Here is a 16,334-nt window from a genome sequence, read left to right on the forward strand (position 1 = left end):
TCTAGTAAATGTTGCAATAGTCGGAATCTACGAGCAGTTTCTTGTCTTTTTAGTCTTGTATGAGGATTCCATGTCAGTCGTTTGTCGAGATGTAGTCCTAGATCTTACCTTTATAATATTATATTTCATCTTATTTTATTATCAATCAAATATTATGCACTTAAGTTATTTTTGTGTGTATTTCCAAGTTTTTTTGTTTATATTTTTATTAAACCTACTGACTGCTCTACAGTATACTTAAATAATGTTGCCCTTAGCCCTGTTGAACAGATCCGCTCCCTTAGATTACATCTGGACAAACGACTAACCTGGAATCCTCATACAAGACTGGAGAGACAGGAAACTGCTCGTCGATTCCGACTATTACAGCACTTACTGGGCAAACGGTCTAAATTGCCAATCCATTACAAAAGACTGATCTACATGACTATTATAAGGCCTATTTGGACATACGGCGTTGAACTTTGGGCCTCCACTAAACATTCGAATTCCTCTCGCATCCAATCCTTACAATCCAAAATCCTTCGTAAAATTCTCAATCCTCCCTACTTTGTCACAAATAAAATCATTCACAAAGACCTTAATGTTCCATTTGTAACCGATCTAGCCCGAACCAGATATCAATCCTTCAATTACAAACTAACCACTCAAACCCATTAGTTTCTAATCTTGCTTCCTCTTTTATTTCGGACAATCCTCCGAGGTGTCTGAAAAGAAGATGGCCTCGAGACCTTATATTGTAAAAGTGTTTTTAGAGTGCTACCAATGGGGTAGTTTCTCTACATGCTTGTACCATACCGTTATGATTTCCTCAAATTTACTCGATGTATTTATGTACAGTTGTAAATATCAATAAATAAATTAAAAATAAAAAATATTTTTATGTTCTTCTGAGTTATGGTTATTATCTCGTTTTTTCAGTTCTGATAAAGGTCTGAAATCCAGTTCGAACTGTCGGTACCAATAAATAATTTTCTGTTTATTTCTTTGCTTGAACTCAATACTATCTTACTTTCGTATTAATCTACTGTCAACTTAGAACAGCTCTCCAACGATTTGGTTTGGCAGAGAGCAGAGCCACTTAGTCTTAGACCTGTTTATGATTCGAAATGTATGGCTCAGGCGTTAACAAACTCCTTATGTTAAGAAATGCGATGTAACTTGCGAGAGTATAGCTTTACCGGTGTGGCAACGATCACATAGCGGATGACATTCCATAGCTATAGTTGCTAATTGTGGCGCAACTCCTATATCATTAGATAGCACAGCCATGTTGCGGAATGAGGAACCGCGGTCCCTAGGCAAAGAGAACTCGGTTGCGCAAAACGTAGGCTTCCAACTGGCCTGTTCCCCTGGAACAGATCGCATCTCCGCGCAGTTCCGTCCCCGTTCTCCCTGTCACACATGCGCTTCCAGGAGTATGTGGGTCTTTAACCCCGGATCATCCCTTGCAGTCTTGGCACAGCCGAGGAGAATCGTATCACAAAAGAGAGTCCGTTTGGACGGCTGTGTGGGGCGGGAGCGGCCCTGCGAGAACACGACTTATTGAAAGGAAACTTATTAGGAGTTCTCGATATCGATATCTCAAGGTTGTAGTACAAGAGCCCAAGAGAAGTATAATTAATATTCAAAATTGACAAGTCTGCCAAGTATAGTTAGGGGAATGAAAAATGGCGGCTGTTTCAAAGCGATAAAAAAAACTATTTTTTCATTCGGATCTCTATATCTTAAAAAGTAGGAACAACACAAGAAAACCTAAAAAACGTCATTTAAAGAAGAGTAAATTTCATAAAATATGAGCACTAATAGAGTTATTTACGTTAAATAGTTTTCGAGATATAGCTTTTTAATAAGCAACATTTATAAAAATGTTGTATGGGATGTACTAAAAGATCAGTAGTTATTAAATTTATTTTGAAAAATTTATATCTCAAAAACCATTTGACTATTAGCACTCAAATTAAAGCTAGTTTAATGAGCTATAAAGTAGTTTATGATGTTTATCTTCGTAGGAGTAATAATTTACATGAAATTTGATAAATAAACTGATTTATAGTTGTTCGGACCAATTTATATTCATATGTGAATATCATAAAAACTACTATCCCTACGAAGATAAACATAATTAATTATTTTGTAGCAAATTTAACTAGCTTTAATTTGAGCGCTGGCAGTCTTCAGTACGTCCAATGATTTCTGAAATAAAGTTTTTCATAAATCAAATTTATTGTCCGAACAACTAAAAATCAGTTTATTTTAGCAAATATCATGAAAACTACTATTCCTACGAAGGTAAAGGTCATAAACTTCTTTATAGTCCATTAAACTATCTTTAATTCGAGTGCTAATAGACATTTGTACGTCACATAGTTCCTGAGATATAGATTTCTCAAAATAAACTAACTAACTACTAATCTTTCAGTAGATTTGTAAGAAATTTTGCTTTTGAAAAAGCTATTTCTCGAGAACTATTGGACGTAGCTCTTTAAGGGCTAATATTTCAGCAAATTTACTCTTCTTCAAATAATGTTCTCTTAATATTTCTAGTGCTGTTGGTAGTTTTTAAGATATAAAACTCCGAATGAAAAATCAATGTTTTTTTAAGGTTTTGAAACAGCCACCATTTTTTATTCCCCCTACCTACACTTGGCAGACTCATCAGTTTTTACTAGTAATGATACATAGTTTTCATTAAAGTAATCAAAAATTGGGGTGAGATAACTGCCTTTTTTTCTCCCGCCTCTTGTACTATTGTATACTAACCTGGAACCTATTCAGCGTAAACAGCTGTATTAGGGCTCGTATTTTTAGTAAATTTACTGTATTTTAAATGATGTTTTCTAGTGTTTTATATAGTTTTAAAAGATATAGACCTCTTAGTGAAAAATTAACATTTCTTAACGTTTTGAAAAAGCCCTCTTCCTTTGTCAGACTCATAGATAGTTCCTATTAAAGTAATCGAAAATTGGGGTGTAACTGACTTTTTTTCATCTTGGCCCTTTTACTATGATATGTACTCTGTACGAAGGGAAGATGTACCTTGTCTCTTAGTTCTGAGAAGGTCGTTCTGCTTTGTTAGGGAGGTCGCAGGTCACCATCAGCCCTCCCTGCTCAACAATTGTTTCCGAAACTTCGCTATATCTCAACTTGAATATCATCCATTTCTTAGTCATGAAATTTATTTGAGAAGAATCTCTAATAGCTATATAAAGTTCTTGTGTTGTTGGTAGGTTTAAAGATATAGAGTTTCGAATCAAAAATTAATGTATTTTAAGGTTTTGAACAGCCGTCATTTTTTATTCCCCCTAACTATACTTGGCAGAATCATCAATTTTGACTAGTAATTATACATAGTTTTCATTAAAGTAATCAAAAATTGGGGTGTAATAACTGCCTTTTTTCTCCTCTTGGGCTCTTGTACTATTATAAAGGCTTTGAGTCTACATTTTTTTAATGAATGTTAAAAAACTTGTTAAGCTTTCCAACGGATGTATTGACGTAGGAATTGGATAAAATGCAGAGGAGTAATGAATGATTATATGAACAATAGTCACCAGAATAAAACAAAAATCCTAATAAATGTATGTGAAAAAATGTATTTAAGCGTTTCAGACAAAACTAATATGATTTGCTTTTTCCTAAAACCAGTTTTATTGACTGAAATCCTCATATTTTTTTTTTTAGTGTAACGCCTGTTGAACAGATTCGATACTTAGGACTCCATCTTAAAAAGAGACTTACTTGGAATCCACACACAAGACTGAAACGACAAGAAACTGCTCGTAGATTCCGATTGCTACAACACTTACTTGACAAACGCTCTAAACATCCCATTCACTACAAAAAATTATTATACACTACGATAATCAGACCAATTTGGACATATGGAATTGAACTCTGGGGCTCCACCAAGCCATCAAATTCTTCCCGCATCCAATCCTTAGCATCCCATTCGTTGCAGATTGGACCCAAAACGTATATGCGTCTTTTCATTCCAAACTCCTTACCCATCCTAACCCATTAATTCTTAGTCTTTCATCCTTAACAATCCCTGATAATCCTCCAAAAAGATGGGCACGGGACCTTCTAATTTAAATTAATGTTTGAAGTACCACCAATGGGTGGTTCCTTCCCAAGATTTTCAAGTGTATATGAAACACACAACATATTTACCTATTGTATTATTTTGTACAGTTGTAAATTACATTAAATAAATTAAAAAAAAAAATTATAGTCTGTAATCTAATTACCATGAAAAAAATGTATACTTATTGAGCAACGCGCGAAAAATGCTCAATATTGTTATTTTTTTTAACCAAAAAAATCGGTCTAGCCATAACCTTCCCGAAAAAATCCTGAACACTTAGCAAAAATCCCCGACACAATCGAATACTGGTGCGGCAGTCCACACTTGCATGCAGGTATGAATATAGGCCTCAGCCTTTTTTTGATGATTGATGAAGTTTCGAAAACCGATTATAAAACTTTTAATAAAGTTTTTAGTAGTAATATTGATTTGTTTTTGTTTTTCCCACCCTTTGTATCGATGCAGGGTCTCACGTATTTTAACGGCAGAAGGTTCAATATAGGAGATAAGCTTCACGCTTTGGAGGTGCTTTATGCTTTATGCTTGATCCTCTGGTGCCATCTCAATATCAGGCACTTCCAAAGCCTCTAAGCCTAAGTACAGGAGATGAAGTCCCACCTCCCCTCAGCTATATACGGGATGTATAAAATCTGAACCTTTATCCAATCGTCATTCCAAACATATTTTTTTATCTAGAGCTTAAATTTTAAAAGTTAGAATAAGTTTCTTTATTCCTCATTTTCAATCTGTTAAATCATATATTTATTTTCAATATGTAATGAACATTTGTTAACAAAACTTGATATTATGATCAGAAGATAGTTAACGTGAATAATATACATGAAAAGAAGATAATTGGGGGTTCGCTCAGTGAATAACACAGATAAGTAAAAATTTATACGGCTAAGAGCAAAAAGCAAGATAATAACTAATAAATAATAGGATATATAAAATAATTAGAAAATAACTAACTTTATGAATACATAAATAGTTTAATAAAAAAAAAAATTATAATTAATAAAATATGTAAGTAAAATACTAGAATAAGGAAACAAAATATTACAATTACAAAGTATTATACTTTTTCTTCTTACTTAACTTTATATACTGGAAGATTATTGATTGACCGTGTGTATAGATGAATGGAATATGGTCTGGGTGCGGTAAAAAAAAACTCAAATAGTAGATAATTATACTATTTTATTGAGCCAACGTTTCGCCCTACGTTGCAGGGCTTCGTCAAGGCTGTTTTGACGGCAGTCAAAGACAGTCAGACAAAGCCCTGCAACGTGGGGCGAAACGTTGGCTCAATAAAATAGTATAATTATTTACTATTTGAGTTTTTTTTTTACCGCACCCGGACCATATTCCATTCATTAACTTTTTATACTTTTTCTTTATTCCAGCATTTTACTTATATATTTCATTAATTATGTATATTTTCTTTATCTTTTTCTTTAGATTACATTTATTTAAATAATTATTATTAAATTAATATATTCATATTTTTTTTTTCCTTTGCATTATATAATTTTATATTATATTTCTTTAATCCTGTCATTTTACTGGCGTATTTAATTATCTTTATATACGTTTTATTTCACAATTCTCTCATTACTTTATTTTTAATAGTTTCCATTTTTGCCTATATTTTCTCACTAAATTTTCATATGTATATTATAATATGTTCTTTCCTCTTGCTTAATTTTAATATTACTCCTCTCATACAGCGTTTTGTTCTTATAATTCTAAAACTATTTATGCTTGTCAACTCTGTTTATGAATCCATAAAGTTAGTTATTTTAGATTAGATTTTTATTCAGGGCGATCAACATCTAGGTTATTACACCCTTTTTACTTTATTTATCTTCTTGTCTTTGACATTTGACAGTTGAATGTAGACTATTTCTTTTTTACAATGGCCGATATTGGTGGATTATATTTTAGTATAAAGTTGAGTTTCTTTCAGAAATGTTAATATTTTGTCTATTGATTTTTCTGAGTCTTTAAGGACCAATTCTCTTGTACGAGGAATTTTATTATTTTCGAAGGCTTGACGAAATGATGAGCATTCTTCAATTATATGCTTTATCGATAATGGGGACTGACAGGTTTGGCATATAGGTTGGTCCTCTTTTGTGATTAAGTGGAGTTGTGTTAATTTGCAATGTCCTATTCTCACTCTTGCAACAACCACTTCTTCTCTTCTGTTTCCCCTTATGGCACTTGTCCACTTTTTTGTGTTTTTTTAAATATTTCTTAGTTTATTGGTGAGTGGTATGTCTGCACACATTGAATCCCAACTTTTTCGGATTCTGTTCCTTTAAAATGCCTTTATATCTTTCGGCTCGTAAATTTGTAGTGGTGGAATGTTCATTTTAGCAGCCTCTTTATCCGCTGCCTCATTTCCAGGTATTCCTGAGTGCCCTGGAGTCCAGAGAAAGTGTACACTTTTTTAAAGATGTTTTAGCATGTCTATATAGCTGCGAATTATGTCTATCGTAGGTTCGCTTTGACTGAAGTTTGATAGACTCTGGAGTGCAGACATTGAATCTGTACAAATGAGTATGTTTGAGTATTTACTTTCTATGGATAAGTGAAGTGCTGTTGAAATCACCTGAAGTTCAGCTGTAAATATTGTTGAGTATGTGGGTAATTTATATCTTTTAGGTGCCCCATGTATTATTGTTGCCTATGTATTCTTATTTTATAATAAGTTTATATATCGTTTTATTCATTATCTTGTTTTTTGTTCTTGGCCCTGATGAAGGCTAGAAATTCTGGCCGAAACTTTGGCAATCCTCGCAACCTCAACTCGCAATATTTTTTCCTTATTATTTTTTTTTTCTATTGGCTATAGGTAGGAAGGATATGCTCGGTAGACTGTTGCCCTGAAGTGCCTAACGGTAGTTGGCACAGAGGTTCTAACGCTGAGATTGCTAAAGAAGAAAACCACTGCCCGCTCTGCAGCGAAATGGCTGTTTTTTGTTCGAAATTATTATAACATGTTGACCTAGTTAGAAATTGTATACGTTTTTGCTTTCACCGTCCTAGATTTACAATCATTTCCAAAAAGGAAAAAGAATTGGGAAGTATTAAGTTATGTCATCGTGTATTAACCTGATTTTTTTTTGTTTCCAGAATCAAAATTATATCCATAATTCTTGACCGAAATTTTATTTAACTGCTTTAATCACGAAATTTCATTTTTGAAAAGATAAATGAAGTAAATTGTTATTTTTATTGGTTCAATTATTAATTGTTTATGAGGTGTAGATAGTTGACCGTAGATTAATGATTGGAGAAGTTTGTCGGGGGAGTGCGGTCTGCAAAGAACAACATAAATAAACAAAACCATATTTATTTATTTTATGCCGACGTTTCAGTTACAAACCTGCCTTCTACGCCACAACCCCTGATGAAGACCTGAAACTCAGGACGAAACGTGGGCATAAAATAAATAAATATGGTTTTGTTTATTTATGTTGTTCTTTGCTTACCGCACCCCCCGACAAACTTCTCCAATCAGAACTATTTAATGTTAATCAAGGTTTCGCCCCACTTAAAGAAGCTTCGTCAGGGCTGATCCTGATTGAAAAAGTTAAAAGACTGAATCGAGTCTTCACAGTACTAATATTGAAGCATAATTAGGATTACAGTGAAGTCTCGGTTATACGAAAATGAGGGGGTACCAAAAATTCTTCGTATAAGTGAATATTTCGTGTAAGTGAATTCCGCTATACATATTATGTATGTATATTTTTGAGAATGTTTTTTCGTAATTAGTAGGTACATATACGTATGTTGTATGCAGTTGAAAGAAAAATAAAGTAAAGTTAAAAAAAAATATTTATTGTTTATTTTTAAATTACAAATTTAATTTATCTTTAATCCGAATTTTTTCAATTTTTTACAAAAAATGGTGTTATGTCTGTTTGTTTCATGTTGCTTTTGGCTGAATACATCATTTCTTCGCTTTCTGTTAAGGTGTTAAATTCCTTCTCGCTAATTTCTTTAGCTTATATAAAACGTTTTAGCTTCTGCAAAAATGGAAGAGGCAAAGGATCTTCGTCATCTGAATCGGAATAGTCCGAGCTTATTATTATACATTACAGAGTAGAATATAAACATAAAGAGTCATTGGGACCGGATATTATTTGCAGAAAAAGATGTTTACTGTTTCGTTTTTCACGGTATTTTTCGTCCTTTGTCCTGCCACGGAAGAAAAAAAAAAATCATAGAACTGAATTAAATTTACTAATATGTCCATAAAGAGGGTCCAAACTTTCCTTCTTATAACTAAGTTTCGTATAAATGGTTAATTACATACACATAATTGAGGGGTTTTTGCAGGGGATTGAGAAATTCTTCGCATAACTGAATGTTTCCTATAAGTGAGTTTCGTATAAATGAGACTTAACTGTATTATATAAAAGATATTTAGATTTTAAATATTATATACATTACAATGTATATAATCTAATTGAATAAAAGAATAAGAAAGAAATCAATTTAATTTGACCAGTATTTGCGATTATATAGTGAATATGTTATCATTTATGTTACTATAGTTACCGCCTTATCACTTTATCTATATTTTAATTGTTATCAAAGTTTAAATATTGTTTAATTAATGTATATACATCATTAAATATAGCAGTAGCCAAGCATTGCTGGGTCTGATAGTGATTAATATTTTTATTTATTTGATGATTTTTAGGCGCACTCATTAAGTAATTCTTCTTAATTATATTTTATTAATTCGTAATATTTTTGAAATATATTTATATTTATTATTTATCTATTATTATTATAAATTATATTTATGTTTATTAAGAGGTGGAGAGGATGAGTGAAAGTGCAAGTCGTTGGGGCTCGCTTGAATGAGGACTCACTCGACGGTTAAAAATCCCTTGCTAACCTCAACCTCTATAAACTCCCATTCAACCTATTAGAACGTATCGTCCTTATAGTTCATTTCTATATACCGTATATCTATCTATATTTATGTGTATAGAAATAGTAACTTGTATTATGAGCTATATAATTTTCAGTAATATTTTATTCCTTCATGTCGGATAGCTTGCACGACAAAAGGTCTCGAGGCCATCTTCTTTTCAGACGCCTAGGAGGATTATTAGGTAGAAGCCAGGTTAGAAACGAGTTGGTTTTGGTGGTTGAGAAGTTTATCAAGATTGGTATCTTGTTCTGACCAAATCGGCAACATATGGGACATTGAGGTTATAATGGATGATTTGATTTTTGCGACAAAGTAAGGAGCATTAAGGATTTTGAACTGTAAGGATTGGATTCGGAAGGAATTCGATGGTTTAGTGGAGCCCCAAAGCTCAACTCCGTATGTCCAGATAGGCCTTATTACAGTCATGTAGATCAGTCTTTTGTAATGGATTGGAAGTTTGGACCGTTTGTTTAGTAAATGTTGTAATAGTCGGAATCGACGAGCAGTTTCCTGTCTTTTCAGTCTTGTATGAGGATTCCATTTCAGTCGTTTGTCAGATTTAGTCCTAAGTAACGGATCTGTTCAACAGGAATAAGTGGGGTATAAAAGATACTGTGGGGCAAGACGAAAATTTACGACGAAGGGTAAATGTGATTTGATGGGATTTATTGGAATTTATTTTAATCCTCCAGTTTTTGCACCATTCTTCCACGTAATAATTTTAAGGGTAACGTTAGTTCAGTATGAGTCCACTCCACTTATAATCTATCTTCTAGCCCAATGAAGTATATTACTTAGTAGTAAAACTTCAGAAAATACCAATAAGGTCTGTGTGAGCTAGGGGCTGGGCAGAGTTGGAAATTAGTAATAGTTGAAACTACTAGCTAAAATTGCCATGGATACGATATTTATTTCTCAATGGTTCATTCATGAATAAGGGTCGTATCCATAGCAACTTTAGCTAGTAGTTTATTTTTGCTATAGCTAATTTTTGCCAAACTCTGGGCTTGGTCCTCATTATTGTGTATTACTAACATTTCTGTAATAAGTTCACTTCCAGATTCGTAGAAAAATTCAATCCAATATTGGAATGATAGCTTCAGTTGAAATCCTTATCCAGATTTCCGTTCCATGGAGTGTGGGTGAGAGCTGGGTGTGCGAACGCCTACCACCTCCTCCCCAATATGGCCGCGCTGTCTATTGGAGGTCTCATGTCCTGGTACAAGAGTCTAAGAGAAGAGAAGTCAGTTATTTCAACCTAATTTTTGATTACTTCAATGAAAACTATGTATAATTACTAGTCAAAACCGATGAGTCTGCCAAGTATAGGTAGGGGCAATAAAAAATGGCAGCTTTTTCAAAACATTAAAAATAATTAATTCGGAGCTCTATATCTCTAACTACCAATAACAATAGAAAATCTAAGAGAACATCATTTAAAGTAGTTATAAAATATGAGCCTTAATAGAGCTATTTAATTTCAATAGTTCTCGAGATATAACTTTTTAAAAAGCATTATTTCAGAAAAATGTTGTACAGAATTGACCATTTGACGTACAGATGTCTATTAGCACTCAAATTAAGCTAGTTTAATGAGCTATGAATTAGTTTATGACGTTTATTGTCGTTGGAGTTGTAGTTTTCATGAAATTTGCTAAAATAAATTAATTTATAGTTGTTCGGACAAATTTTCATTTGTCAAATTTATATTCATATGTGAATATCAAAAAAACTACTACCCTTACAAAGATAAATGTCATAAACTACTTTATAGTAAGTTATATTTCCTTTATTTTGAGTGTTGGTAGACATATGTGTGTCTTTTGGTTTAGAGATATATATTTTTTCAACATTTTATGTGAACAACTAGAAATTAACATTCTATGAGTTTATTTTGTTTATGTATAAGACTAGTCAAAATTGATGAATCTGCCTATTATAGGTTGGAGGAATAAAAAATGGCGCTACTTCCAAACTTAAAAAAAAATTTAATTTTTCATTCAGAGCCGTATATCTTTAAAACTTAACAACATTAGAAAACCTAAGAGAATGTCATTTAAAGGAGAGTAAATTTTCTAAAATATAAGCTTTAGTAGAGATATTTACGTTTAATAGTTCCCGAGATATAGCTTTTAAAAAGAAACATTTTATAAAAAATACACTGAAAAATCAGTAGTTAGTAAATTTATTTTGAGAAATCTATGTCTCATAAAAACCATTCGACGTACAACTGTCTATTAACATTCAAGTTAAAGCTAGTTTAATGTACTATGAAGTAGTTCATGACGTTTATCTTCGTAGGAGTAATAGGTTTTATGATATTCGACAAAATAAATTAGCAAATTTTGATTTATGAAAAAATATATCTTAGAAACCATAAGACTTACAGATGCCTGCCAACACTGATTAAAGCTAGTTACACGTATTATAAAGTAGTTAATAACGGTTATCCTCGTAGGAGTAGTAGTTTTTGTTCTCTTAGGTTTCCTAGTGTTATCGTTTTAAAGATATAGTGCTCCGAAAGAAAAATTAATTTCTATTTTAGCTATTTATTTCAATTTATACCTTCTTCGTACTATTTTTCATTAGCACAATATTAAAAATAACTATTATAAATTATTATACTAATAAAAAATAAAATATTATAAATAACATATTATGAATTATTATGCTATGTATGTTATTCATGTTTATTTTATATTCCAAACAATATTGTTGGATTGGTTTTTATTCCCTGTTTTTTAAAACGGCTGAATAGTTCTAAATCCATTCTTTACTGTTACGATTCAATTTTCGTGTTACTAATTTGTAATTAACTATTGTTCAGTGATACAACCGCCTTCTCATAAATTACATAACCGAATCTCAACAGTTTTAATGCTTCCTTACAAACTGTTAAGAAGTTAATATCGTAATGGCTTCTGACTGATGAATCAATCAGTAACCAAATCCTGGAGGTTTCCTGCTTACTGGAGTGGCTGGAGCTAATGAGAGAGTAGTTGGTTGATTAGGTCACAATGATGGAAGGCGAAGGACTTGATCATTACATTAGTGGCTATTGCACCTCACTGGTGAGGGGATTTAACCATTTAAGACTGAAAAACAACAGTAATAATACAAATAACTTATAAATTTCTATTTAACTACATGTGTTTCTAACCCATTGGTCCGTTTAGTAGGAATGGGATATTAGAAGTATAATATCAGTATCAATAATGGTAAGCTATATCGACATCGATAGTATATTGGCACTAAAATATCGATATTTAAATATCGGAAATCTAACAAATTAATGAAACATTAATTATGAAATAACAATATAGCAAATCATTGGAAGATCTATTTCATATCATACCCAATCAAAATACATAAAAAAATTCATGATAACCCAAACGTAAAAATATCAAATATTAGAACACCGGCCTCCTAACATTAACTGAAATATAGGTTGAATATGTTAGTTGAATAAGAAATAAAAAATTGTTAACAGCGTTTTTCAAAAAAAGTCCAGTAATCTCCAATTTACATTATGCACATAAACAAATAATATCTAATTCAAATCTTCATTCTCAATATCAAAACAGTTTATTATTTCTGTTCGATATATTAATCGAACTTTGGCAGGAATAATAAAAGAAAATAAAAATGTTTAATTACTGAAAAACTTTGATATTTTAGAGAATTTTAAAAATAAATTATTTTAATTTTATTTCGATATCGATAATGAATATTGGAATTGTTTGTAATATTTATTTAAAAGATCGTAATATTAGAACAGCCACCCAACATTAACTGAAATATAATTGGATATGTTAGTTTAATAAGTCGTTAAAAAAAATGGTGAAAAGAATTAAATAGTCTAATAATATCCATTATACATTATGGACATTAAAAAATAATATATAATTAATAAATCGACATTCTCAACATCAAAACATTCTAATATGTCTGTTTGATATTTATATCAAACTTTGGTTAATAAGATAATAAAAGAAAAAATCGATATTTCAATAGTGAAAAACTTTAGGAAATTATTAAAATAAGATATTTTAATTTTTTTCTTTTTTTTAATAATGAATTTCAAAATTATTGGTAATGTTTACTTAAAATATAGTCATCTTTGTATATCTGGTATTTCGATATTTGTATTCAATATTATTGGCTGCTTATTTTTCTAGGTTATTGATTTTTTTTTATTCTGTCAAAAATAATTTACAGATTTCACGTTTTGAGGTGTGTGATTAATTTTAGATAGCAAATTACCTATGATTTGTTTGTTTTTTCAGCTATTTAATGTACGTACTTTTTTTTCAAAATTTAGATAGAAATTAAAAAAAACAACGATATATTTGAGGAAAATATCGATATTCCTATATTTTCTGTTACAAAACATCGAAATATCGAATATCGGAGACAAAATATCGATATTGATATCCCATCTCTACCTACATGTTAGGGGCCGATGGTGCTAGGATTTGAGGTTGCTCTACCTCTTAACACGGTCCTGTTTAATTTTATCTAAAGCATCTTATCACTTTCTATATTTGACTTAATATCTGTCTTATTTAATTTGGTTCATAACTGATAATTATCTTATTGATTAATAATAGACAATTTGTTTTAATATTAATATTAAATTTCAAAGAGATTTGGTTTATAATTCGATTATACTGGTACATATCACTTTATGTTAATATTATCGATTTATATATGAATAAAATTGTTTATTCCTTCCTACCTATGTATGGCGTTCTTAATGTGCTCCGATACCAAAGAATTGTGTTAATGTCTTTGCTATTAAATGTTTAATAAGAATATTTTTGAAGATTTATTTTATTTATTAAATAAATCATAACTTGTATCCTTTTTAGTCTCAACACTTTTTATTTCAACAGTCCAACGTTTAGGCCATTTCAACCATGCTCAAGGACATCTTCAATTATAAATTCTTCTTCACACTAAAATTTAAAATTTCTTTTGCAGGCTATTCTGCCCAGGTCATTCATTAATTATAAGTTAAAAACCTAGTTTTTTTATTTAAAATCATAAATATCTAAATCTTCTTATTTTAAAAATTATCCACCAAATCACTACCACATACACAAACCATTTATTTGGTCATTTACCATTGTATATGGTAGTGATTTGGTGGATAATTTTTAAAATAAGAAGATTTAGATATTTATGATTTTAAATAAATAAAAAAAATAGGTTTTTAATTTATAATTAATGAATGACCAGGGCAGAATAGCCTGCAAAAGAAATTTTAAATTTTAATATGAGGAAGAATTTATAATTGAAGATATCCTTGAGGATGGCTGAAATGAACGAAACGTTGGACTGTTGAAATAAAAAGTTTTGATTTATTAAATAAATAATTACCTGACTCAAGAAATTGAAATAATATAATTAAAGATTTATTTTATATTTATATTAAGAATTTGTTGAGGATGGAATTGAAATAATTAGAAAAATAAATAAAGAAACTACTTAATAAATGCCGACGTTTCAAATTAGAATTTAGGTTATCTCACGAGCTACAAAATGAAAAAAAGCATCGGAAAACATAATTAAAATAAAGTTGATTTTTTATTAAATACAGATCATTGAGTGGTCAGTGATGTGGTCAATAAAAACAAAAATAGTTTGAAACTATTTATTTATTGCTGATGTTTCGAGCCACAATGTAAGTTTCCATCATGGCTGTTATCGTAGATAGAGGTGTAAACAATGAACAAATGTACTCAATTGTCATTTTCTGACAATAATCAAACTCGAATCGAGCTCTCATTTACAAAGTCCCTTTGTCTGTTGTTTACACCTCCACCTATGACGACAGTTATGATGAAGGCATAGGTGGGTCGAATCTTCAGGAATCTATAAATAGTTTATATCTATTTTTGTTTTTTAGGACCACCCTTCCCCTCGTCACAGCCCTCACCACCTCCTTTAAAATAAAAGTAATTTATTTCTTTTCTATTCTACCATTAGTATTCTCATTTTCAATTGACCTATGATGTCTTTCTATCCCTAAGCAAAGCGTATAATGTGGGCCAGAATCTTGGCATTCATAAAGTAGTTTTTTTTTATATATTTCTTGGGTTAATCTTGATTCCTACCATCAATCCTTGAAAATTTGTTATTCTCAAAGCAGTATGGTAATCATGATCTAGGGTCTCAATTTGGTCGTTACTCCGTTTTGCGGTATACGGTTGCCGAAAAGTATGTGTGTGGTACGAAAGTGAATCTGAAACACTGGAGAGATCCCTGAGATAGCTGTGGTGTCATGACGCAGGAGATGTGATGGAGCGAGAAGTGCGCCTGCGCCGATGGAACAGCCTGCGGAGCCGCGCGGAGCGGAGCCCCCCCGACCGAAGCCCCCCCAATCCTCGCCTCCTAGAGCTGCGGGCTGAGGGGGGCCAACAGCTGCCCCCGCCCCTCGCCTTCCCCAGGCGCAGGTTCTCAGTATGGTAAGTAGTAATGTACGTTGTTCATATTGCTAACACCCTCTGTTACAGGAAATCTTAGATATTGACTGCGCAGGTCACGGCGATAAATATCCCACACTTCATTTAACTTCATATATTTACTAATCTACGAAGTGGATAAAGTGATAATATGAAATAAAACGAGACTAGAAGCTTCAGCGCCTTCTCTTACGGATAATAACAAACATAAATAAAAATTGTTGAAAGTTGTGCTTTATAGTTGGAGATGATAAAGTAGACCACTTCAGTTAGCAAATAGCAGGATTGAGGGTTGTGACAAATCTACAACGTTGTTAAATTGGTAGAAATGAGGAAGGTGGCAAACCTACTAGATTGTTGTATTGGTAGGAATGAGGGAGGTGGCAAACCTACTAGATTCTTGTATTGGTAGGAATGAGGGGGGTAGCAAACCTACTATATTGTTGTATTGGTAGGAATGAGGGTGATGGCAAACCTACTAGATTGTTGTATTGAGGGGGGTAGCAAACCTACTATATTGTTGTATTGGTAGGAATGAGGGTGATGGCAAACCTACTAGATTGTTGTATTGGTAGGAATGAGGGGGGTGGCAAACCTACAAGATTGTCACATTGATAGGTATGAATGAGGTGACAAACCTACTAGATTGTTGAATTGGTAGGAATGAGGGAGGTGGCAAACCTACTAGATTGTTGTATTGGTAGGAATGAGGGAGGTAGCAAACCCACAAGTTTGTCATATTGTCAAGAATGAGCGAGATTGCAAACCTACAAGATTGTTACATTGACAGGAATGAGGGAGGTTGTAAACCTACAAGATT

At 31.9% G+C, this 16,334-nt stretch overlaps 1 protein-coding gene across 14 annotated transcripts in view; it reads left to right on the forward strand.

The window, feature by feature from the left end:
* PDZ-GEF (PDZ domain-containing guanine nucleotide exchange factor) overlaps positions 1-16,334 on the forward strand; it is a 621,085-nt gene that overhangs the window by 450,117 nt on the left and 154,634 nt on the right. The window contains exon 2 of one of the 14 annotated variants that reach the window (XM_014418013.3): positions 15,221-15,517. The exons of the other annotated variants lie outside the window; for them this stretch is intronic. Coding sequence (XP_014273499.1) covers positions 15,351-15,517 — 167 coding nt within the window. The 5' untranslated portion in view covers positions 15,221-15,350. The remainder of the gene's footprint in view (positions 1-15,220; positions 15,518-16,334) is intronic. 14 annotated transcript variants of the gene reach the window in all.

Source organism: Halyomorpha halys, unplaced genomic scaffold (assembly GCF_000696795.3).
Source record: "Halyomorpha halys isolate HHAL.00 unplaced genomic scaffold, Hhal_1.1 Scaffold175.1, whole genome shotgun sequence".
NCBI lineage: Eukaryota > Metazoa > Arthropoda > Insecta > Hemiptera > Pentatomidae > Halyomorpha > Halyomorpha halys.